This window comes from Sinohyriopsis cumingii, chromosome 4 (genome assembly GCF_028554795.1).
Source record: "Sinohyriopsis cumingii isolate HCF-2022 chromosome 4, ASM2855479v2, whole genome shotgun sequence".
NCBI classification, from domain to species: Eukaryota; Metazoa; Mollusca; class Bivalvia; order Unionida; family Unionidae; genus Sinohyriopsis; species Sinohyriopsis cumingii.
The window spans coordinates 46,080,220-46,107,405 of NC_142964.1; the positions used below are offsets into that span (position 1 = coordinate 46,080,220).

The 27,186-nt window shown below is 39.3% G+C and overlaps 1 protein-coding gene across 1 annotated transcript; it reads right to left on the reverse strand.

Moving 5' to 3' along the window:
* Window positions 1-1,392: 1,392 nt before the first annotated feature.
* On the reverse strand, window positions 1,393-27,083 carry LOC149801089 (superoxide dismutase [Cu-Zn] B-like). Its single transcript, XM_089954251.1, has 5 exons — window positions 26,965-27,083; window positions 25,904-25,992; window positions 24,882-25,072; window positions 5,851-5,980; window positions 1,393-1,611 (listed from the first exon to the last, which is right to left on the reverse strand). Exons 1-5 carry the CDS (start codon window positions 27,056-27,058, stop codon window positions 1,489-1,491), a joined length of 627 nt encoding a protein of 208 aa, XP_089810377.1. The 5' UTR covers window positions 27,059-27,083; the 3' UTR covers window positions 1,393-1,488.
* Window positions 27,084-27,186: the final 103 nt, after the last annotated feature.

The window sequence follows — 27,186 nt, forward strand, 5'->3', positions numbered from 1 at the left end:
GAATGGGATCACTGTGTCTTTGTGTTTAAGTTCAGTGGGCAATTCATTCCACGTTGCTAGGCCCTGGTATGCAAAAGAACGCTGTCCATATGACTTTGTTTTCATAGTGAGAATAATGAGTATACGATTGTCAGAAGAGGAGCGTAAGTATCTTGCTGGTGTATACACATAGGTGAGGTCGGATAGGTATGTTGGACTAGAGTCCGTCAGTGAAATGTAGCACAGAGAACAAATTTTGTGTTTGATTCTGGATCGAATGGATAACCAGTGTAGGGTACAGAGAAGCGGGGAGGTGTGCTCTGATCGTGGTACTCTAAGTATGATCCGAGCAGCTGTGTGTTGAACGTTTTGAAGTTTCTGGAGTAGATATTGAGATGAACCAGAGAGAACTGAGTTGCAATAGTCCAGTCTTGAAAGTACTATTGAACACACAAGTGTTTTAGTGGCATCAGCTGAAAGATATTTGCGAATTGAGCTGATGCGTCTCTGCTCAAGATATGCAGCCTTGCATATGTTCATGACATGTTGGTGCAATGTGAGAGTACTGACCAGAGTAACACCTAGGTTTCGTACTGACTGTGTCAATTTAATGTTGGTGTTGCATTGTTTGAGGTAAAGGATGTGAATGAGAAAGTCTTTGTGATCAGAATGGCCTCAGTTTTTTCATCATTCATCTGCAGCTTGTTACATATCACCCATGATTTCACATCAGAATGTTAAACTTGTAATTTTGCATCTGTAGCCATGTAATTTTCATCACATTTGCCTTCTTTATCACGGGAGGCTATGTTTATCAACGTTGAAATGCAAATATGCTCGAAACATTCAGTTAAACGCAGTCCACCGGCGCGTACACACACACACACACACACACACACACATATATATATATATATATATATATATATATATATATATATATATATATATATATATATATATATATATATAGTTAGAAAGGCTCTCGCAAATTATGTTTTAATTGAAGATTACTTACGACCGCAAATTGTTGATAATAGTTTTCCATGAGAACTAGACAAATAATTCAACGCTGTACGTAACAGAAAAATAATTATTTTGGGACTGAGTATAAAATGAAAATCAAGAAATTTAATTAAGCAGACAATGAGGAACATTTTAGCTTCTAATAAAGCTTCCAGCAAATGAAAAACCTGGAAGTAAGTTCAAAATATCGACATGCAATAACAATACATAGTTTTTGATTATCCATTATATTACCACCATCAAAACCATATTACATACCTCAAAAGACAGCGCATGATGTGTTTATACCGGCGATGTTTTCATTCTTATCGAAAAACATAATTCCAGTACATCATTTTGCCAATGTAGACAATAAAAAACGTGTAAGGTATATATTATTGTGATATTTTTATTGTTAATATTTTTAAGAAACAGACAGAATATTCACATACTAAATTATCGCGGAGAAAGGGCCTGCATGTTTTTATTTTCTAGCAACTGTTTTTAGAAGAGTTTTGGGCGATTAGTCTGTTCGATAACACAACAAGCTAGACGTGCACCTGAATTTCCGGTTGTAAGACTTCCGGCGTCACCACCGAGACCGAGGTCATCCCTCTTTGCGTGTAACTGAAATGTTATACATAGAATATATCAAAAGAGTGTTCATTAAATATGACAATTATGAAACATGTTAAATAATTTCCAAGTTTAGCATGCCTATATGAGCATAGCTTGTAGAACTAATAAAATTTTTTAGTATTTTCATCTAAAGGTCAAAAAGAAGAAAATATTTTAAAAAGTGCACTCAGTTATTATTAGTTTTTCTCCAAACTTGTGTAGGCTTCGTTATAATAATTTTTTTTAAAATTTGGTTTTGAAGGACAAGCGTCCAGGAGAGAGAGAGAGAGAGAGAGAGAGAGAGACAGAGAGACAGAGAGATAAGGGAAGTAGGTCAGTTAATTTGCAAGCATTTAAGCCGGGAATATTGTCGTTATTTTAAACATATGCTGGAGTTTGCTTTAGAAAGATTATTTTTTGTGATTTTGCCTTTGAAATTCGGAACTTGGTGTTGAAGAGGTTGTCCAGGTAGCATTTCTTAAGGCCAATAATTTCTTTTGATAATTAAGTGCAAAAATTAAATGAAATTTCAACTTTAAAGTAACTATAATAAAGTGTACTTATGAGCGGAAATGGATTTCTAGAGTTAAGGAACTAACTATATCGTTCATTATCCGTGCATAGACTGGATTTCCTCTAAGAAAAAATGTTGCAAGTGCATATAGCTCTATACTAGCGACAAAGTTTAAATGTGCATCGGAGGCTGATTGCAACTATCTCAAGTTGCTTCCCCATCACGTATATTGATCACGTGTCTCATTTTTTGGGTTTTAGTTTGATATTTTTCGACACAGCAACACAACTGGGCTATATAGTGTCGAGACACTTGGAGTGAAACGCCTTGCCCAAGGACATATTCCAGTAGGCGACATGGACTGACAGTGATGGGATTCTAATTCGCATCTTTCAGTCGCGAGTACGGCACACTAATTACTGAGCCCTCGCGGTTCTTGTACACTTTAAATGTATAATGCCTCGTAATTAACGTTATTACAACAACAACAACAAAAAATCCCCTAGTGCAAGTTTTGCAAGTTTAATCGCCCTAGAATCATGTCACATACGATTATTTGATAATTCGGAATGTAAAATACATCGATATTAGAAGTGTATTAAACTGTCTTTTATCCCTTGATGATCATGTAATTTTGAAAAGCTGCTGGCCCTGTGCAGAATTAAATGGTCCGGTTGTTTATCATATTTTTTTCTGAACTGGCACATTGGATACACTAACGATAAGTCAGTAATAAAAACTTATCATTAACCACAAGGTAGAATAGGGAAAATACAACACTTAACGTTTAAAACACAGAACAGCAGGAACTACAAATCAATTTCGAAATATCACTAGTGACTTACTACCATTTATCCACCATTGGGGCCCCGAGTGACCCAGTGGTCTAAAGCACTATCCGTTACGGATCACTGCCATCTCACCTCTGTCTGCGTGGGTTCGACTCTAGGATTCAGACAATGTGGGTATGTGAGAAAGCTTGCCAGTAGTTCTCGTGGGTCGGTGGTTCTTTCCGGTGTTTTCCCGGGTTCTTCCTCCACCATTAATACTGGCCGCCATGTATAGCCTATCTTGTGCTGAAAAATGGCGTTAAACCCCACAACAACAACAACAACAAATCCACCATTTGTAAGTTAAAATTACACGTATGATAAAATCATCTTTGAATACTGTTGCAAATTTAAAAGCTCATAAGAGGTTGTAAGGTAAGTGTGGAGTTAGCTTATTCGCAAACTGTACTGAACCAAGTGAAGTTAAATACATATAGTCGCACATCAAACATGACAAATACAATTGTTTCCAACTGACTTATTGGTTTGAAGATGTCAAGTCAGATACACCGCGAACAAAATCACCGCGGTCGCACATTGGTATGTAGGAATTTACTATCCAAAGAAATAATTGTTTCGAACTCAAAGTAATACAGTTTAATTAATTTGGACATTTCTAGAAATCAATGCAATTCAAAAGTCAGCTTTTGCTTTGTGTATATTAGAGAGTGGCTGAGCTCTCCAGGATTCTCAGACATTTTCTCCCTTTTCATGCCGTATCACTTCATCAAAATATTTTGCGAGGGAATATCGTTGAAAAATCCATGAAGAGTTTCGACACGGATATATGATCGGACGAAGACAGTGGTCGACGTAACTCTTGAGAAAGTTCCGCGTCGTTCTTTTGTTTCCGAAGTTGGAAAATAATTGTATCTTGCAACTCTTTGAAAACTAAAACCAATTATTATAAAACAAAAATGAAATTTGGAAGTTAAAATAAAATTTTGTTTCAAACTTTACAGAATTATATTACAATGTTCATGTCATGAAATAAATTCCATTCCTTTCTGGCCGTTTAGCAGCAAGTTCATGTAACATGTTTCCAACGATCACCTATATCTGATAATCCAAATTATAAACGCTAAGGAAAATCACTCGAAAAGGATTATTTTTCTAGGGAAAAGAACCCTCAACTAAGCCATCTTCAATTAATTATCGACAACATACCGGTCTGATCACACGAGTCTACTGGATAAAATCAGTTAACTTTCTTGGATAAAATTAAGGTCGATGATTGAACTATCTCAAATGATGATTATAACGCTCAAAACGAGGCTTTCCAAAAATCTGCTAACGACACTGGTTGGTCATTAATTTCATTTATTCTAATATTATCAGGGTCTAATCGCTTCATAGAAATACACTGTAGTGTGTATTGCCTATGCATGTTATGACTGTGAAAACTCGTCTGCGCTATCACGCGTGATCCAAGGCCAGCTGTTCGAGTGGACTTGGGCCATAATCGATGTTCAACTCAAAGATCAGACGGTCAGCTTGCTCGGATTTAGTGTAAATATGTACTATGCTTTCATTACGACTTTTGTTTAGACTGAGTAAATAAAACTTGTAAATGAAGAACTGAGTTTTGCTTCGGCACGAAAATCTCTCTACCATGCTGCAAGCGACATACGTCGGTAACAATCAATATTCAAATCTTTTCACGCCTCTTGCGTGTCATAAATCTCTCGGAGTCACGCGAGAGTCTCGCTGAGCGGCACTAAGAATAAATGAGTGCTAGTTATCAGTAACAGAGTTTGTCACTTCAACCAATACGATGTGCCTTATGTGGGTTTCGGGAGCATTTATATAAAATGGCTACATGGCTTCCCAAATTAATATATAAATTAATCACATTCAAATGAATTTGACTGGTAGATTTATGGATTTTGCCTGATCAGACAACTGAAATCGACAGGGGGAAAATGCATCTTTGCTGGTCTGATACAAGAATGTGACCAGCTGAGTAAATGCCTTTCACTGGTTGGGACAATCAAAATATGGGTGGTTGGCTTATTAGTCGGGAAAAGTCACTAAATAATTTTTACTGTAAGACTACTAATGACGGCAGGTCAGGAAAATGACCAGTAGCCTGTAGCAAAGCCGGCATGGAAAGCCAGACAAATGATCGTTTGTCTGTATCTGCGGAGGGCTGTCCAGTTAGATAAATGACTGGCGGGTGGTATCCGAGCCTGCATGACTAGTTAGATAAGTGACAGGCGGGTTGTACCTGGGCCTGCAATTGAACTGTTAGGAATGTGGTTCGTTCTATCCAAAAAGCAAATTTTATGTTTATAACCAAGAAACATTGTTGGTGTTGAAGATGAATTTGACATGGTTTGATAACTGGCAAGATATATCCATATTACTAGTTGGTATGACAAATTTAGCTGATGAGCTCGTGCAACTATCATGACCATTCAAATGAATAAAACCAACTAAAAAAACAAAGTAATGTCCGATGAAGATTATTTTTCAGGAACAGCGACCTTTTGAATATTATACTGTGTCTAGGCAAGAAGAATAAAGTGATTTGCTTATGGGGAAACTACGATAGCCGATCCTATCTGATCCGATGGTAGGAATCGAACTCGTAAATATCTTGCCAAAGTCCAAAGCCTTAAATACTGAGCCATCACGGCTTCGACAGAAAATTAAAAAAGATTAATTTTGTAAAAGTAAAACTCCGGCAGTTATAGTGTAAGGTAGATATTTGGCAAAACAAGAGCTTGCGTAAAATGTATGGCCATGTTTAGGTGTATTTAAAAGAAAAAGAATTGTTGCTGTACGTAGAATACCATTTTGTTAACGCTTTTCCAACAATCATGCTCTCACAAACGTTTATATCAGTTCTAAATTAAAATGCAAAACAAATAAATTAAACAAGCAAGTAAATACATAACTTACCACGAGACCCCGGCCGAGAATGGAGTTAGGTCCGACCAGATTTGCTAAATAGTCAGAACCAGTGTCAGCCACACGACCTCCGTTACGTTTCGACTCGACTACGTTTCCGAAATCACCGAGATGACGCTTTCTGAAATAGATTTTTGTTACATTAGCAAACATTACATTTCCTTTAATCTGTGATGAAAATGCTCACCCTCTTCCGGTCATTCCCTACACTGATTATGTGTTGAATGAACACGTATGCCCCACTACATTAGTTAAGAAGCTGAACTGATTGCAAAACGTAACCAGGCGAACAGACACACTGGCAAACATGGATAACCGGGGAGCAACCGGGGATAAAAGCGAACAACACTTTTTATATTTATAAAACAAAAAGTTTGTTTAAAAAAAAACTAGGAGAAGCCCGGATGTTTCTTACCCAGGGCCAGTGATCGCTCTCTACGACCCTGCTGACAAACGGACAGACAAAAATGTACTAATGCAGCTGTATACATTGCTGCTGTAAATTATTGCTGAACACAACAAAAATTTAATAGTATAGTTTTTTGAGCATATGCATGCATCAAATGGATTTTATTATATTAGTAAGTAAGCATAGAAAGTGGAACGCCCAAATACTTACTTCTTTCGTAAACACAATGTTTTGAGGAGTTAAAAAATGCCCAGTCGAATTCCGCAACACGCATATAATATTTGACAAATTGTGCCATGTCCACCAGCGCACCTGCTCATGCCTGACTTCCCTTAAATTCATCTCAGCAAACCGGTACCTTTTCTTTATAACAAGTCTACCGTGCAAGTAAAAAACACTTTTCAATTAGCTGAGCAATAGTTCGAAATAATTTCGCGCAATGCTACTTCTCGATTACTACTCCATGACATATTCCAAATATCTCTTCAGAGTTGATAGAGCAAGAAAACTAGGTAGGTGTGACCTTCTTTTTCCCGCGATGTGTAAGTTCATCCAATCAAATATACTAACCAGACGACATGACTGTAGTGACAACAGTGCCACAACAACTAAACTAAGTGACCAAATCGTTGACCTGATTACTGGAGCATGGACAGAAGGACAGTGAGACCTACTTTTTGTTAGTACTTAGTAGTACCCATCAAGTATATACAATAGTGTTAAGTAAATTTAGCTAAATATAGAGGGTTATGGTAGTCATTAGAATGTTAAAAGCGGCTCACTGTGACTTACTTTTGCCCTCAGTAAATAGTATCTTTTAAGATCCATCAAGTGCAAAATGTCATGACCTTACATACAACATTATGATATAAACTGAGACCATGACGCAGTTCAATAGCATTACGGTATTCCAGTTTTTAAAGCAGAGAAGGCGTATCGATGTTTATTGTTGTTGTTGCGATTTGAATTTTTAACGTAGCTTTAAGTTTTTCAGTCATATCGCTACGATGTCTGCAACGTCTGGGGAATATGGCAAGCGAAAGTATGGGATTCTATAATGATACAAGCCCTTTTTGATAATCAGACGAACGGACTAATTCGTCAAGCAAATCTCCTCTCTTTTTATACAAAGTTTCTTAGGACACAGCCAAATATGGTCATAGGTCTAGTTCTTGATTTTACGCCAGACTTTCAAGGTGAGGCTTCGTGGTTTCTTACAGACTACCGTCTGGATTTATGTTCGTTATTAGGCAGAAAAGTTTGCCACATCGGCTTATTTACCCACTCAGGAGGAATTTTCGGAATTCGTTAGTTCAGCTACCTACATAACTTACCAAGTGTAGTTTTTTTTGCTGACTTACAATACAAGAGAAATGTATAGTGCAAGAGAGTTTTGCCTTTTTGCTCATAAGGGCGCAATCTATATTAAATAGTATATAATTGTAAAACCGAAATAAATGAATTTAATCTCAATATAATTTCGTAGAAAATTACATTTAATATAATTTAATGAAAAATTATTTTTAATACAATTTAGAGAAAATTTCAATCTTATTACTTTTACTTTAAAAAAAAACTGTCTTAATAAATATAATGATTTTATCCACCTTAACCCGTGTATTAAAACTGCGGATTGACTATTTTATTTTAAATGCACTTATTACAAGGAAAATGTGTTAGCATAGCCAGATTTTGTTAAGCTAGTTTGTAATGAATAATTCTTGATTCCATGAGAAATCTGTGGTTGAGACCAATAATTATGCTTGAGGGCATCCCTTTTGGAATAATGCTTGACAATAAGAAGTCAGATTTCCTCTCTTTAGGTTTTTTTGGATACTCCAAAATGATGAATGAGCGAATCACGTGGGGGAGAGATGAAATGAGATAAGCTTTCAATACGTTTTTATAAATATTATTCTAAGTAAAAGATGATACCATCAAACTTCAGGGTGGGGATTTTATTGAGGTAATCAGAAGGCTTCGTAATAGTATAATATGCCACTTCATTCTGTAAATAATTATTGTTCAACAGTCGCGATCAAGTTTTCTTTGGTCATTGAGAGACCTAAATCAAACCTCCGCGATTGTTTTTGCTTTTGAAATTTCCTGTGATTTACCGCGAGGCTCTATGTGTAGCTATTACTGGATATTTTCATTGATCTTTGATAAGTTTATGGACTTTACAATAAGGACATTCATAGCTGCATTTGAAGCGAAAATTCAAGTCATCCGCCTCTAAATCATTAGTAACTTATTAAGGTGTTTATTTTCACAAATAAGTAATTATACACGGGGGCTACACAAAACGTCGCTCACAGAGAGCATCCAAAATTACTTAAATTGCCTTTCTTTTGATTATATCGCGTATAATCTATTGCTAACCTGTTGGCGTTTTCATTCCGGAACAGGTTTGATGTTGTTTTTCTAAAACAGTTTTGAGACACCTTTAAAAAAGTTAAATGCAGGTCATCTTCATTAAAGGTTTTGTGTTCTCGTAATTTTAATTCGATTTTCTAGCAATAGTAAACGACAGCGGCCTGACCTGTCTAATTATCGAAAAAAAAAATGTTCGAAAACGTAAACGAACTGAAATTGAAGGAAATCCCACTGAAAAAGGAAATGAATGTAAGTATTAGATTATATATTTAATAATAAAACGCTAGTTTAATAAATAATGTGAAATTAAGTCTATATCTAATCTCTTTGTGAACTTTCTTTTGAATTTCACCATATCGACATTCAAAAAATATTACCAAATAAAAGCATTTCCTCGCATAGCAATTTGACAAAGTGTTAGTTGAAAATTTTAATTAATTTTACGAAAAAGAATTCAGTCGCACTCAGCCGACAAATATGAGCTGACATGCTAAACAAGAAAATGATGGTTAAAAATTGATGATATCTTTCGATTGATGAATAATGACTAAATTATTTAGACATACAAACTGATATAAATGCTACTTGGGGGTAATTTGTATTAACGTATTCAAAACCAAATAGATATCGGGCGTGGTCACCGACACAAAACCTTTTGTTGAGACACACAGTTGAGTAGCTGACTGCAAAAGCTGAAAAAATTATTAAATGACAGGTTAATAGTTGGCCCTTTCAACCTACTGATTTTAGCACGCTACATTTTAAGGTTTGGTGGGTCTTCGGAAAAGGTTCGCGGCAGTGGTGGTCTGCGTCGTCATTTGGTTTAATTAACACCTTCTGCGCGCCGATCCCCAGCGTCGTCAGCGTCCGGTAAGCACATCGACGACCGCGTCGATGTCATCGCCCCCTCTGCTGCTAAGTAGTTATTTACAATGATCTTACAAACAGAGTAACCACTAACTCCTCCTCTTGTAGATCAATTAGGTTATTTGACTGATCGGTGAGTCTGAAATTAATTCTCGTTAAAAACCGATTATGGCATCTCATATAGACCGGATTAATCGGACTCTCAACTATTAAAAATCCGGGAGGGGCTGTTGGTGAAAACGAATAAAGGATATACCCCTGTTGAGCCTGATTTGATTGCTTGGTATCCACCTGGTAACTCCCTTCGATAGCATCACACACTAGATTGATTGCTATCACCGATGCGATATTTACGTTGTATGGGGCAATATGCCTACCACCATCTCCGTTATCGTGTCTGAGGATATGAGTTGATGGACTGAGAAAATCTCTTAATGATTTTCTTAGTTCTGGCGCGTTGTATCCTGGAAACCTAAAATTGGGTAAATTGGCTTCTATAATATTATTCTGGGTTAGAAATTTTTGTTTATTACCATCGCTGTTAGCAGATATTGTCTCAACGATTCGTTTATTAATATATTCCATGTCTGATATAAGTTGATTTAACACCTCAACGTGTTTTTGTGTTTTTGTTTTCCGTAGCTGTTCTAGTTGTGATTGGCAAATATAATTAATCTCGATAAAAAAATTATTGATATCATTTAAACTAACTGTGACCACGGCGGACGATTCAGGAGTTTCCTTATACGGAAAATACCATTGCATGGTATTCCTGTTTTGAAATATAAACCTACTGGGTAATAACGTGCTTTTTATAATAGACCAATCATTTCGATACCCGGGATTAATCTCATGATACGATTGCGCATTCGTGTGCAAGTCCGCGGAGATTTCATGAGGTGGATTCTTAGGCCATCCTAGTATGGTTCTTATTGAACTGTTATAGATATCAACCATATACCCCGGTGTGCTTATTTCAATCGTCGACGATAACGTCGGTTCATGAACCGTAATAGCGATTTTTGATTCTTTTCCTGTGATCGATTTTATCCTGCGTTGAAATTCTTTATCGATTTGTTCTATTTGGTATGACCCAGTTGGTATTGTAACCTCCTTCCAGTCTGGGGTTTCATCGGGTTTATTTGTCCATGCGAAAACCAGCGAGTTATTAGGTTGTTGTCCGTTGAATGCTTCCGCTCGGATATTAGGCCAACTGTGATATACTCGCAATTTTGCCAGCGCTATCTCCTTCACTGGAACCGGTGATGGAAAGTTCACACTGAATTCGGGTTTCGTTGACGTTATCGATATCATACTTGTTTGTACCGGAGTGGTGTTCTCCGCGATCCGTTGAAGCAACTGAAACCCTTCGGGGTTCAGCGACATTATTATTATTCGTTGTGTCTAATTTCAACAACCAGAGCCCATTAAGGTGGTTCCGGCTTCCAGTTGAAAATCCTCGATTTTTGACATCGCGGAGTTATGCAACTGGACCATCGTGGAGAATTCAACATCGGATATAAACGAATTATCGATCGACAACGAGATCAACCCGGATAATTTCGAGTACGCGTCGGATACTATTTGATGTTTTACTGTATATTCGTTTAGTTTTTTCTGAAAACACGATGATATCTTCCTAGTGATTGCGTTGGCGACTCCAGCAATTGTTGTCATCGCGGAGACAGCGATTGGAACAGCGATCGGGGCTATCGTGGTCACCGTGGATAAAACGACGCCGGTACCGGCCACTATACCCGACACCGAGTACACGACCGCGTCGATGGTGGTTATTTTTCGGCGGTATTTTTTTATTTTTACACGGTATTGTTCGGAAAGCGTTTTCAAGTTCGCGGAGAATTCTTTTGCGGTATCGAATCGATATTGATGTGACGTTGGTGATGCCTCTGATTCAATTACCCTGGTGGTCATTTTTATTCTAAAAGAGCTAGTGTTTTTAATTACTCACTTAGATTCGCTACAAATTCCACATACAATGTAATGTTTGCCCCGGTTAAATTTCTATCGACGGCATAAATTGTGAACGGTTCAGTTGCGTCCTTGTCTATAATTGTTGATATTGTATTGTCAAACCCGGATGAACTCGACGATAATATATTAAACTGCATCATTGAAACCAGTGTCAATCGATAAATACCCTTAACAGTTGCGGTGATATTTACTGTATTCCGTGTAGGAGTCCAAGCGAATGATCCATGCCGAATTGTGTATACTGTGTTGACGGTGTTCTCGTGAGGGATTTTTATTTTTTCGAGTTGCTCTGTCATTTTAGGTAGTCTGTCTTTAATCGCCGCAACATCAGTTTTAATCGTTCCTATTTCCTGTATATGCGTGTCCACATCTTTTTTGTTCGCTGCAACCCTAGTAATGAGTGTATTTATTTCCTGTATATGCGTGTCTATACTTTTTTTGTTCGCTATAACATTAATTTTGAGTACTTCTATTTCCCCTTCATGCACGTCTATACTTTTTTTGCTCGCTATAGCATTAATGTTGATTGTTTCTATTCTCTGTCCATGCGCGTCCACATTATTTATGATCGTTGTAACATTAGTAATGAGTGTATTTATTTCCCGTTCATGCACGTCTATACTCCTTTTGTTGGTTGCAACATTAGTGTTGATTGTTTTTATTTCCTGTCCATACGCAGTGATATCATTTATAGTTATTGTAATCTCATCCGGTTTGACATTTTTTTTACCAAAAGAATTTATCAACGGCGTTATCAACCCTGTTAAAATTTTTTCGTATCGAGGTAAATTGACCCGACAGCGTCGTAAACTCCGAAATAGTATTCTTTATTGTTGCAATATTTGGTTCGGTTACCGGCGGGGTCCGAAAAAAACTAGCGGTAGTGAGTTGTATATCGGTTACCAATCTATCCAACCTTATAAAACCGTTCTGGGCGGATATTATCCTATCCGTTATCATCGATATATCTTCACCCGGTTTGAGTCGTCCGTCGCCGGTATACAACACGATAGCGTTCTCGGCGGCATCACGCTGTCGTGTTAAAACGTCATTCAGTGACACATTTCCGGATTTCAATTTACCCTGGCGGTCTTGAAATACAACTATTTCGTCCGGGTCAACACTGGTTAAATTCAACGTATCAGCGATTTCATCCTCAATTAGTTTTTTTATGTCGGCGGCGGCCGTTTCCTTGGATTCTTTCAGCGCCGAAACCGGTCGTCCCCAGATATCAATCATTATTATTGTAAATGTTATTCTCTAAAATCCGTTGAGCTTCTACGACCCCACTAGTGTATTCGTTTACAACCACATGAGGTGGTTTCCGCGATGATGAAATCGCCGCAAGTACGTTCAATACCTCACGGCCACATATCGGTGGGTCACTTAATCGCTGTGTTGGCAGCGTGGAATAAAAAACCCGGGCCGAACACGCCCGGGCTGAACACGCCCGGATATACCGCATGAACTCTTTCGGCGGAGCTAACCCGTATGAATCAAAATAGACGATTGCACGCGGATCAATCGCGTATGCAACCCAATGAGTTCCCGCTCCGGAGGACCCATCGAGGTTTATTATGCCGGTTTCAATATTCCTTGGTGCCGCCGGTAATTGATCCCTCATAAAAACACCTCTGAAGTTTTTTATCGCTAGCGCGTTTGCGGCGTCTATTAAATCAAAATTAGACATTGGAGTCATTAACTCCCGAGTCAATAAACGGTTCCCGGTAGTCTTAGACCCTTTCCCGAATACCATGAATACGGGGTCCCCGGTAGTCTTAGACCCTTTCCGGCCACGGGTCGTTTTTTTTTGTAGCCTTTCCCGGTTGCCTTCTTCAATGCCATTCCCGCCGCGGTACCAACGGCTCCTAACGCCGCCGCCTTAGCCACTGCTGGGGCCGCCGCGGCAATCAACGCTGGAATCGCAGCTAACAGCGGAAATATCCCACCGGTCTTTTCCATGTTTTTAATTGCTGCGGCTGAAAAATCTATTTGAACACCCTTTTTATTCTTCATCGCATCATTGAAATGTTTTATTTGACGCGCCGTCAACGATATCTTATGATTACCACCCGCCATCTGCGACGGCTTCAGCGTTATTGTGGTCCCGCATTGTTTAGCCGACTTTGATCGTAATTTCTTGACTTGACCATCAGTCAACTCTACATTGACGACACTATACGACATTTTATTGTAAACGCGTTTTGTGCTTTCAATTACATGTTTTCCACTGGCGCATCAACGATTCTCATTCGTCCACCAACACCTTCTAGCAGCATTGATTTATCGCTGAGAATGACAGCAACCGCTCTATAATTGGCACCACCCGGGGGTATTATACGAGCTCGGAAGTGTATATCAACGACGGATTGTCTCGTTAAATCAAGATGTTCCAGCGAAAAATAATAAATCGGATACAGGTTTTTAAAATCAAGTTGTGATATTTGCAAACCGGTGTCGACGTTTTGATCACGACCCATATATGACAGCAATCGATGATACACACGTGCGATATGGTTTTGACCGTAATTAAGTTGTATATCCTCAGATGGTTCCTGCTGGCCGTTTATTCTCAGCGAGACGTCAGTAACGCCTAATTGATCAAATATCATATGGCTGGATAATTGATTATCAACTCTCGTCATATCCTGCAACGCAACAAATATATGACGCGGAGCCGAAATACCTTGTTGTGATGCCAGGTTCCATGTGAATATACCATTGATATTTGATTGCTTAGTATCTGTTGTTGTTGTTAGCCAACTTAGTAATGATTTTCCTCCCTGCTCCATGAAGGATAGCAATCGTGCCTCTGTGGTAATGGATGGAGTCAACACCGGCATCCACAATGACATTTTAGTTAAAACGACTTTACCAGGGTCATTATTTGGATTTGCAGTATCCGCTGGAATTCTCCAAATTGCATTTCTATCATCACCTTTTCGCACAAGTACCACGGTATGCTTTGCTCCGTAGATAACTTTTCGCACGTTCCTACAAAATCCAAATATATGATGCAGTGGAATCGCGCATGAGAAAGATCTACGCGGTCCTGTTAACATTGATATGCGTGTTACGGCTCCGATGTTGAAATTAGGATCGCTGTTTATAATCATATTCTCAATATCAGCATCAGCGTCACCAGCATTATTTCTTGGTCGTCTTACCACAAATTGCGAGTTTCCGGCAGTGTTTCTAGTATCCTTTGCAAACATCATAGATGGACCCGCTGATCTTGTGTAATCGTCGGAATATCTTGCTAGCCCGATTATTGTTGTAGCAACATCAACATCGCGTTCTATAGACTCGATCTCTCGCCCGTCAATGAGATATTTTGCGCTCTCAAACAGCGCCATTACGCCGTTATTGACTAAGCCAACTTTGGTACCATCTGGATACGGTGCTGGTACAGCAGGAGTATCGGCCTCTGTTACAAGTTCTCCTTAGATTTCAATAAACGCTTCACACGGTAAAAAGTATTTACTGGTATCATGGACTTGAAGTTCAATTCGCGATCGTATGTCGGGTTGTACTGCATAATAGGAATAAAATTGATAATTACGGACGGAATCATCCTTGTGCACTGGTGCGTCCATATCAAACGCCGGATCAGCTGTTCGTTTAAACATTTTATTTAATAATACGCTGATGCATCTAAATCATCGTCGTCGTTTTAAACCACTCCCCGCTATTATGTTTGCGGTGTCATCTTGATTACTGTTTACCAACGACTCTAGTTTTTCTTCCACGGCGTTATTTATTACTTTACTGACATTCGCAGGCATCACTGTCGTTGATGGCATCTGTTTTTTTCTTGAAAATCTCTTGGATTTCACCAACGACATTAGTTTGTCCCGCGCGGCTGAAAGCGCCTTTCCGGCAACATCTCCAATAGCACTAATTCCCTTATCACGAATAACATCAATAGCCTTCATTCCTAATTGTTTGGCTAACGGCGCTACTTTTGGAGCCATTCTTGTAAATAACCCCGCAATGGTGCTACCGAGACCATCTCCATAGTACGCGCGGTAAATAGGCAATCGCGAGTTTACCACGTAGACGAGTACTGGTTTATCATGGTTGTAGTGTATGATCATCCTTATTAAAAACACCAGTTTTCCAATTAATCATCCACGAGTTCGTCTATGAGCGTTCGATATGTATTAATGTCTATGATACCGCCTGCAAATAACCGCTTGCAAATATCAGCAGCCTCATTGATTATTTCCGTAGAGTTATTTCCGGCTCGTTTTCCTCCAATTAATACCTCTAGCCGTGATATATCACTGAGAACACTATTAGGGCAGGTAACACTAGCGTTTTCAACTAGACCACTACCACTTGGATACCCCTCTCCGCTTGTTTTTTTAGAACCAGCTTTTTTTTGACGTTTTTCTCGGACTTCTTCTTTTTGCTGTTGTAGTATTTCTTGTTGTTGTCGTATATCATAATCATCAATTCCTTTTTTAAATTCTTTATATCCCAATTCTTTTGTATCCAAGCGATCAATCTCTTTATTCGTTTTATACAACCAATTAACCCAGTCATCTCGTTTTATATTACTGTTTTTATACTCGTCTTTTAAAAAGTTTTTTCTTGAATAATAGCTTTGAGCGGCAAAATTACCAAAAACCCTATACTCGTCGGATTTCAGTAATTGAGGTCGTTTTATTTGTGCTATAGCCCCTTCAGTGAGTTTATCTATAAAGGGGACTCCTTTTTGAGTGGAAATTTTTTGAAGTTCACCAACATCACCCTGTTCAGAATCATCAATATCAGCTAATCGTTCATACTCTCGTTGGGTTTTTATATCACTGGAAAGTTGTTTTATCCGTTGCTGTGTTTGTTCTGTCTCTGCTGCTATCTTTTCAAGTACAGGAAGAAGAGGCGCCTCTTTCCGTTCGCCCTCCTTAGGAATATCCCCGTATATTGCTCGTTCTGTTGCAGCTGTAACATCCTTAGTCGCTTTAGTTACCGGGGCAAATAACTGTTCGCTTCCAACAGTAAAATCGGTTTGCATTTGTTGTCGCGTTTGAAGTTTCTCTCTCACTCTGTCTCGTAACGGTATAAACTTTTTAAGCGCTGCTAGCCGCTCTCTGGCTAGCCGAGTAGTAAGTGATTCACCTACCATTATTGTAAATTGATCCGCAATTTTCTAATTTTCCGCCGAGTGTACCATCGGGAGCTCCACGGAGTTTTCGTCTATAATCCTTCTAATGTTTTTGATCTTACTAGAAATCTCCCGGCGTCGTTCATAAACACGTCCGAGTTTTTTTCGTATTATTTCAACGGCAGTAAATAGTCCAATGAATGCATTTGCGTCATTGTGGTACAGGTTCTCATTAATCGTATGTTGTAATCGTTTTATAAAAAAATACTCGCGGGCCAGGGTAAAACGCCCCCGTTTCGACTGTTCGTTAATAATCTCATAATCGGATAATATTTTTTCACTGTCGAGACCATCAGATAATTCAATTCCTTGATTTTTTAATTTTGAAATCTCAGTTAATATATTATTGATGTCTTCGATATTCATTATTCTTATAAAACATCTTATTTCTAATATCAAAAATTTTAATAAAATTATTGGGGCCATTTTTGACCCCGTTTTTTGTAGATCTCCACTCGAGTGTTGTGGCAGATTGCAGGCATACATGGACAGTACAATGCCGTAGATCTCCACTCGAGTGTTGTGGCAGATTGCAGGCATATACATATACTTAATTAAGGACATTCACATCTTGGAACCCCAAAGCATACATCTCCGAGAGGGAGGCCTAGGGTGACAAACGTCATCGTAGACCGCCCAGAAGATATGCTTGGGGGACATCACTACATGTACTTAATTAAGGATGAAATGATTGATGGATGATGGGACGACACAAGACAGCACAAACATAAAACGACGGGGCGGAACTCTACGGCCAATTCAACCAATCAAAAGCAACCCAATTAAATTAACCCGGTTGCATGATTGTGAACAAAAGACAACCACACGCCTGGGTCAAGAGCGTGGGTTAGTTTTGATTAGTTGAATTGGCTTTCGAAAGCCCCAGGCTTATAACGAGTCATCTTATATATAAAGTGACTAATACAGCGGCGTCAGTCACAAGGTGTGTGTTAATTTGAATTCCCTTGAATCGTTGAATCATTAAATACTTATTAATGGTGTTTCACGGCATTTAAATGAAACCAAATACTCAAATAAAACATTAAAAAAAAGAATACAGCTGTTAGATAACAGCGTGTATTTCATTAGTTTTCATCGTAAAATGATTAATTAATCGCAACATTAATTGGACTTCAAGGGACATAACTCTTGTCATGCGACGCTATCACAAAACGAGTTATCTCCCTTTGATGTTATATATGAAAATCGAATTCTGTGTCCGGTCTTTTTTGAGATCGCTGTTTGATATACTCGTTCTGCAACTCTTCGTATTGAGGCGATACAAATGTCAAAATATTTTCCTGCCTCATTCATCGACTGAAATATTTTTTCCTCGTGAGTTGTTGTATCAAATGACTTTACGGGTTTTGCTTTCTTTGAGTATTTACCAGTTTCCCCTTTTTTGGTATTTTGACTTTGCGAGATAGCTTGCAAGTTTGTAAGAGAATTATCAGTCTTATTATTATTAATATGATCAATAACAAGCCCATTCTCGATTATTATTAATATGATCAATAACAAGCCCATTCTCGATTAATCCGTTAAATGCTTCAAATACCGCCCTATGAACAAGATAGATTTTTTTCCCGGAACCAAATATCAAATATCCGTGATTATTTACGGTACCAACCGGCTTCTTCAGTCTGCGGTTTCTAACAATGCCGTCGCGAGATGCCTCGTAATTGACGAGCAGGGGATGCGGCTGAAATTCTAGGTCCATTTGTATAATAATACTACTTGTCTAATTTATTATTTGGTTTAATTATGAATCTTTCAACGTAGTCTTGGGGGGTTTTGATGACGAAGTCAGCGGTGGGGTCAATGACGGCGTTTTTTATTCGCTTGTCATAATAGCGTTTTAGTTCCCTGTATCGCTTTCCGCCACAATTAATACACAACTGCGATTTTCCTCTTACACCGACGTGGCAAACCAAGCACGGGAGGGGGCCAAGAGAACCATTACGAACGCTTTGTAAATGATACCCGCAGAATTCACCTCTGCATGATTTATTGCACGGGGTTGTCGACCCAATCATCAACCATTTGCATTTATTCATTATACTATATTCTTTTATTTAAATACTTGTTTTAATTATATGGATGAGTTTGAGAGATTAGCAGTAATTAAGCCCTGGAAAAATATTAAGTTCAATCTCGATAGAGTCCTCAAGGACACACCAAAAGCGTTAATAAACGATAAAACCCTATTGAGTAAAATACGCGATTGTATCAATGAATTCAAGCGTGATGGTGCATCTCATAGTTGGTCAACATTTCGAATTGATGGTGTTGTTGATGCTACCATGAACGACAACCGCGCAGCAATGATAATATCACAACTTGACGGTAAAAAGTATTTCTTCAGAGTAAAATTCATTGTCCGGGTGGAATCAGGTGATTGGATCATACGTGATAAATTTGAACCAGTTCTCAGCGACAAGAAAACAGTCACTGTCAGCCGCGACTCCAAGCCGGGGCTGTTAACCGGAATTGACAGACCATACTATGAACGAGCGTATCCTGAAACAGCAGTTGTTTATGGAATATACCCGTTAAATAAGAAACCTGATATCCGAAAACTGAAACCAATGAGACAGTCAACGGGGATAAATTGTGTAGCAGAACGAATAATAGAGCATTTTACAAATGCGTGTCGAGGAAACAAATTGACTGATTTACGACGTAGCAAAATCAACCAGTGGGAACTAACCGTAAAAGAGCGTGGAGCAACCATCAGCGACATAGCGAGATTAGAAACATCGCTGAGATTTCCAATAACCGTTACAACGTTAACCGGTGAAGTATTATACGAATCGAAGTATAAATCGAAGGGAGCCCCAATCAAAATTATTGATCATAACGAACACGCATGGACGCCCGTGATCACAATATTTCCACGGGATAGAACAGTAAAGTATGTACCCGAAGAATTTTTAGGAGAAGAATTCTCCAAGGATGGTTTTCTCGCGGAGAGGAAACTATTTGATGCTATTGCCTACTTGTGTAAAAACGACCCTGTATCAGTGTGGTTACTTCGCAGCGCTGAAAACGATGCGGATACCTTTGATCAGTTTGTAAGACCAAACGGCGAATTATATCGCACTGAAGCATTTCACAACAGGATGAAAAAAACCGCCATGGAATTTGAGGAGCATGATGAACAACTGCTAACAAATTGTTTTACGATTCCATCGGTTGTAGCTCATGTTGCAGCAAGGAAAAATGCGTGGAGACCAACGCGCAAGGAATTTCTGCCGGATGTACAATCCAGTTGTTTGGAGTATTATCACGGTGGACTATGGAACACTGAATACAACCGCGACGCTATGATCTCGGTTGATATGGTTGCCTGTTATCCAGCGAGTTTTCTCGGGTATGGATCCGCCGCTGAGTACTTTAGACGATTTGGACACCCCAGACATGAAATGACTCGTGTTGCTATTAATGGACCACTGCCTGATTTTGATTTAACCGGATTCGCTCGCGTAGTATCATTTGAATTCGCGGCAGGACTTCATCGCTGTTGCTATATTTGGATTGGTAGACACATGGCTGAAAAGAAGTGGCTGCCAATAGCACTGCTACGGTATATGATTGATTGTAGCATGCTAGTTTCTTTGATTGTCAGTGACGCGATTATATCATACCGGGCGCAGACTAAAGTCTGGTTACCAGAACCGGAGCGTCTAGATAGCATAATTGACGAGTCCAGAAAACACATTGATGCCGACGAGGAATATATCGTCGAATGGTCCAGGAAGATATTCAACCAACGAAACAGAGAGGCAAAAGATCTCGGTAGAAGAATAATTGGTAAGTTTACACAAGGTGGAAAAAACTGCGATTACAAACGATATTGCTCACGGCTGATTATAGATGACGCAGAATATGATTTCGTAATCAAGGACGCAGTGGCAAAAAATAGATACGTGAACTGCAAAACAGCTTTCTTGTCCAATGGAACGAGGTTGGGTACAGTTGTTACCTACAGCGATGGAGACAGCCCGGCGTATCCACATTTGAGGGCGTCTATGCTGGGATATGCCGCTATCAATTTATTCTCGATGATAAATAGATTCCCCGATACCGCGGTTAGAGTAGCCGTTGATTCGTTTTATGTTGACGTAGCGTATAAGGGAAACGTAGCCGAGTTTACTAGTCCGGACGAGAGTTGGGGTACATGGAGAATTAAAAATGAAATACGACGCGATTATTCCCCGTCAGCAGATGTCACCGTTGAGAACGACTACTTACGCGGTGATAAATTATCAGAATGGTCTAATGCACCATCGTGTTCTGATCCAATTTGTAGACACAAGACGGTTTATTTAAGCGGCTGTGGCGGGTCAGGAAAGACGACTCGGGCAATTGAATTATTTCGAACGCGGGCAAGTATAATCGTGCTTACACCGACCCATAGACTAGCGCGAGAAATAAAACAACGAAATGTTGACGCCGTTACTTATCACAGCTTTTTTCGATACAGCGGCGGCGAGTGGACTCCTGATCGAATGGGTGAAAAATTTATTCCCGACATTATCATCTGGGATGAGATATGTACTGTTTCGTTAGATACTTTACAAATGTTTCTTGAGTGGTTGCTGCGCGCGAATACAGCGGTAATCATGTGTGGGGACCATGGCCAACCACCACCATTTGTCGGCGAGGGTCCACATGATTGGTTGAGCGGGTTCGTGGACTATTATGAAGAAACCGATACTGATTACCGAGCACTTGATGAACAACTGCGCGAGGTTAAAAAACTAATCAGGTTACAGCCGGATAGAGTTCAGTGTGAAATAATCCGCGAGGTGATTCCGGAAACGCCGTTGAATGAATTCTGGGAAACATGGAGACCAAACGATTTGATTGTAGCGAGTAGAAAGATAGTCAGAGACACACTTCAGCGGAAGTTGTTTACGTTGCATAAGGAAAAGTTTCCAACGCGCCCAGTGCCGTTATGCTATAGACCCGCGGAGACACGGCGGCAGAACATTGAAGTTGAAATTCCAGGCCGGACAGAAAAACAAATTCTCGTGCTGAATGATATCGTGCTCGTTGATATCGGTGTCGTCGAGGACGCGCTACGTGCTGATAAATCCCCGTGGACGCTAGGATACGCAACAACAATACATTCCTCGCAGGGACTAACCATCACGGACACAATTGTTTGGATAGTTGATAATCGCATCGAATGGTCGAATCTAGTCTATCTTGCAGTGTCCAGAGTACGAAGGATAAATCAGCTTCGAAGAATTGTTATTGACGGAGCCGGTGACGGAGTCACTGACGAAGCCGGCGACAAAGTCACCATCGATGCAAGCGTCATTGATAGAAAACTCTCGGGTTACCGCCAACAGGATAAAAAAAAAACAGCGGCGTTTTGATATTGATGCCGAATTAATAATCTCGCTACGACAACAACAGAATAATCACTGCGCGAGTTGCAATTGTATAATGAGTTGGCGTTATTCGGATACAGACACTCGCCAATTTACCGTGGATAGGATTGATAACATTCTCGGTCATGTCAAAAACAATGTGAGGTTGACCTGTCTTGAGTGTAATAGACGCAACGGCGCTAGTTAAGACCACGTGGGGGTAATTGAGTATCGTTAGGTATCACTTGTAGTTGCTCGCGTGTAAATCCGCGCTGAGGAGCAGTTGAATCCAGTCTGTAGATCGGTGGTCTACCAGTTGATCGTGTTATCGTTGATATGTTATGTGTGGTAACACTCCAAATAGGATCGGTAGCCCATTTTTTACCGCCTTCAAGCTCTCCTGGTTCATATAGATATCTAACAGTGACATCGCCGAGAATCGGCTTGGAAACGCTATCTATTTTTGATCTTCCGGGTATATACTCGTATTTAATCGCGTCGCTGGGCTTCATGTTGATTGCTCGGGTAATCTCGTTATTTAACGCTGCGATTACACCTGGCAACCTTTTAACCCATTCACGAGATCGTTTTTCTTGGATAAATTCCTTCGCGTATTGATATCCAAATAACCGTTCAGCGAGAGTCCGATTGAATCGTTCAACAATTGCCTGATCACGATGTAGCGCAGTATGACCTCGTCGTATCGCGACGCTATGATGTTTTAGCGTTGATAAAACAGCGCCGCGAAATTCACTACCGGGATCAACTTGTAATAGATTTGGCCAGCGCAGAGGACCTCTTCGATAAATCCGCTCAAACGCATCGGCTACTTCAGTTGCTGACTTTGTTTTTAACGGCTCCGCTTGTTTGTATCGACTCGCAACATCAACTACGGTTAGCGCGTATTTGTAACCGTTGTCATGCGGCAAAAATAGTATATCAGCCTGATGAACTTCATTAGGTACGCTGACATCAAAGCGCGAGAAGTTGATTTGTTTAGGCGGTGGTAGATAGATTTGCCATATAGCCTGTTTGGATAACCAATTAGCCGCAGTGGTCTTTGTTACCTTTGCAGCGCTTGCAAGCTTACCAATTGCGGCCTTCCCCTTCCAGTATCCTCTCGGAGAATAATAGATGGATTCCATCGTTTTTCTTGGATGATTGTTATTAATTACCAGCGCCAATCATTAATTTACCTTTCATAGCCGATTTTACCAACCATGAGGCCAATTTTTCTTTGACGGATTTATCAGGAATAGCATTTAGCGCGTGAATTAATTTTACATCCGCGATATGACGCTGTTGCAGATCGCTACTTTTGTAAGCAACATCATGAGCATGACACGCCTTATCGATAGCGTTTATTGGATACTCACCGGGTTTGGGCTGATTTTGATCATCGAGTCTAATATCTAATCGTGTTCCGGGGCCACAATAGCTATATCCTGGGAGGTGTTTTTCTCCTGGATACTTTGCCCACGGTGTTCCGGGGAGTTTTGATAACCTGGCTGCGATGTCACCTCCTCGCTTTTTTTTAAAACATCTCCGGGTCTAATAGAAATAAATCTAAATTTCTTTGTACCGCATTGTACACACTTGCCAGTAAGGGCCGATCTGTTATTTCTTGTTGTAGCGGTTGTCATATCATTTGTGCCAGTACGTACTCTACACTTCACACAATATAGATCCATAATTTATGTATAGAGATATGAATATAATTGATTTTTCGGCGACTAAAACAAGAGAACCAGTTAAGCATGTTGCAGCGTTACCAAACTCGATCCGGATGATTATCATCGGACCATCTGGATCCGGCAAGACGCAATTGTTACTCAATTTAATAATGAGATGGATGAAGTGGGATAAGTTGTATTTGGTTGCTCCTAGCGTAGATGATCAACGATGCTACGAGGTGTTGAAAGATTTCAACGAGAATGCATCAGCGATCGCTAAAAAAAATGTTATTGAGTTTATTACGGATATCAATGATGCACCGGGTATTGATGATATTGATGGCGACGTTAACAATCTAGTCGTGTACGATGATGTTATGTTAGACAATCAAAAAAACCCAGCTAGGATATTTTCCAGAGGCAGGCATAAAAACACTGACGTGATATATGTCACTCAACGATACACTCAGATTCCAAAAGTAATTAGAGACAACTGTAATATTCTTGCTGTGTTCAACGGCGTTGATACACACACGCTACGAAATATTTGGCAGACATGGTGCGGCGGTGACATGGACTTTAATGTTTTTCGAAACTTTTTTAGTCATGCTCAGTCGACCCCACATGGATTTGTAACGATAAATTTACATGATCCTCGGACACGATATCGTATCGGACTTGACCAAATATTCGGTTAGTTGTAAATAATTTTCATTGTAAATAACTACTTAGCAGCAGGGGGGCGATGACATCGACGCGGTCGTCGACGTGCTTACCGGACGCTGACGACGCTGGGGATCGACGCGCAGAAGGTGTTGATTAAACCAAATGACGTTTGGACGATCCCCCAACGACGACGTCGTTTTTTTTTTACCAGGCGCTGACGACGCTTGATCGTTGAGTGCAGAAAGTAATAATTAAGCAAAATAACGATTGGACAAAATGTCCGATTCGCCCCCTCTGCTGCTCGCCATGTATAGCCTATCTTGTGCTGAAAAATGGCGTTAAACCCTACAACAACAACAACAACAACAACAACAACTATTGTCAACTTAAAGAAATACTATGCACGCTCAAATGCACGAGACCGACTCATCCATTTAACCTTTGAACTTGTCATTGCTTTACTGTTAGATAGCGGGTGCATTACTTACCCATGTGTATCTGTCGGAGCCCCATGACTTGTACTGAAAGGGTTGAAATGAGAACCCATTGATTCACATCCGTTACTCAAGTCACGTGACTCATGCACGTGTATACCGTGGTACAGAGTTCCGTCATTCGTGGGGATTCCCTGGATTTCGATACGAATACCAAGCATCCCCAATCTTCTGCAATCCTTGGTCTGAAAAATCAAATAAGAGCTTTAAATAAAATTAGCTTGATTGAAAAATAGATGCAAAAAGAAAAGGCAAGATGTTTGACAAATCTTGATCGGATAGGTTAAACAAGAGACATATGTATATATGATTTTTAGTCAATCGAAAGTGAGACCTTATCTAAAATTATGTAACACAATTAAAGAAACAGACGTATAATGCGGAAACACAGATCGGAGTTATATTTATTAGATTACATTTATACCTGTTTAATTAAATAAAAGAGTTCTTTGTTTTTGGTTACGACCACTGTAAGGGAACAATGGGGAAAACTCTTCAAGCCTTACATTTTTTCCTGGCTTTTACACGTGTCCTTTGCATGCTTACATGTATGGTTTGTATGTTCTGTGGTTTTTGAAGCCAATTTACAGCACGTGATAGGATATACATGGCCGCCAGTATATGTATTGGAGGAAGAATACGGGAAGACTCTTGGTAAATCCATTGACCCACTGGAAATGATCAGCAAACTTTCTCACATACACAAGGTGGCAGAGTCGTGACTCGATCCCACGCGGACTGAGGCGAGGTGTTAGTGATCAGGAAAGGCGAGTGTGTATGAAACACTCGTCCATCCTGGGTCTCGTGCTTGTACGAGTGGGATTTGAATGGGCGATTTTTGTAAGTGATATTATTGTTCTCAATTTGTGCTGAATGACGATGTCAAACACTATCACAATTATCAACACCACAACCACAACTACTGTGCTTGCTGCTGCTACTACTACTATTGATACTAATACAACTATTACTATGGTCACCACTTCAACCATCGCTAACAGCGTTACCATACTAACCACTCTTTGACGAAAATACACAGTTCCGTTAATTGTCCGAGGAAGATCTTTTATATTTGGATTTGGTTGTAGATGGCATTCGGCATAAACTGAAAGTGAAAATGTTATGTTGCAACATGCATATTTAACTGATATGTTGATCAGACAAATGTAATACTAAACAAAAAGGGTGAAAACGATGACAGCCCCGAGTAAAGGGAGTGTATTTGTATTTTTGGGGGGTGGGGTGGGGTGAGTGAAGAGCTTGAAGGTACTGTCACAATCTAACAGTTTACAAATTATAATGACGTAAACTTCATAATGTATATAACATGCATATGAATTTATTCCATGCCAATCTGAACTTTTCCATCCTGAAACACAACTAACCGTTGTGGCCAATAAGCATGAATCTAAATGACAAATGAACAAGCATGAATCTAAATGACAAATGAACAATGATTACGCATGCAACCTTCTTCTGTCGTAATCGTTATATATTTGAATTCTTATCCAGCTACATAAAGAAGGAACTTTAAGACATATTGCAATGCGTCCTTTTATATTGGGAGCTGGTGCTTTTTGAAGCAGGTTTGTAAAACAGTACGCGTTAAAAGTGAATATGACTTGGCTGCAGACTGAAGAGTTTTATGAATGTTACATCGATAAACCGTCTTCTTTTTCTTCTTTATTTTTGACATGTTGCGAAGTTTACATGAATTTTATTTTAAATTGTTTGCAATAAAAGGTTATATTCGCTTCTTTTATACAAAAAATATTTTACTTTACAGAATTAAACAATTCGAGTTAAATTAGTTTTTTTTTCTTCTTCCTACTATGTTGTACAAATATTAGCACGCACTCATTTTCAGACGGAACTGCTTGTTATTCAATAAACAGTTTAATTAGAATTTTTAATATCTTCACACTTAACTCAATACAATGAATGGGCACATGTGAATTTATTTGCCATGAATATATAAACATCTTGTCTATTTTATTATGGGTCCTAATAAATTAATGAAACAAAAAAGAAGAGAGAATAAAACAAGAACAAACAAAACTCAACATAGAGGTCTTACCAAATCCACCAGGACACGATGTCGGAGAAGCCCCATCTACTGACAAGAACGATAAAACTGTCCCCAGCACAAATATAATTTTAGCATGAGCCATGCTGACACTTTTTATCTCAATAACATACACGTAGGTTACTGAGCGACTTAAAACAACACGACGTTAATATATAGGAAATGGACAGTCCAAATACAACCCTTCTGGATGATGTACGCTAAAACTCGGTG

Coding starts and splice junctions, on each gene's coding strand:
- LOC149801089 (XM_089954251.1), bottom strand. CDS start 27,058: ATGGCTCATGCTAAAATTATATTTGTGCTGGGGACAGTTTTATCGTTC. Junction 5,981..24,881: donor GCTCCGACAGATACACATGG/GTAAGTAATGCA, acceptor AATCTATTTCAG/AAAGCGTCATCTCGGTGATT. Junction 1,612..5,850: donor TTCTCGGCCGGGGTCTCGTG/GTAAGTTATGTA, acceptor ATAACATTTCAG/TTACACGCAAAGAGGGATGA.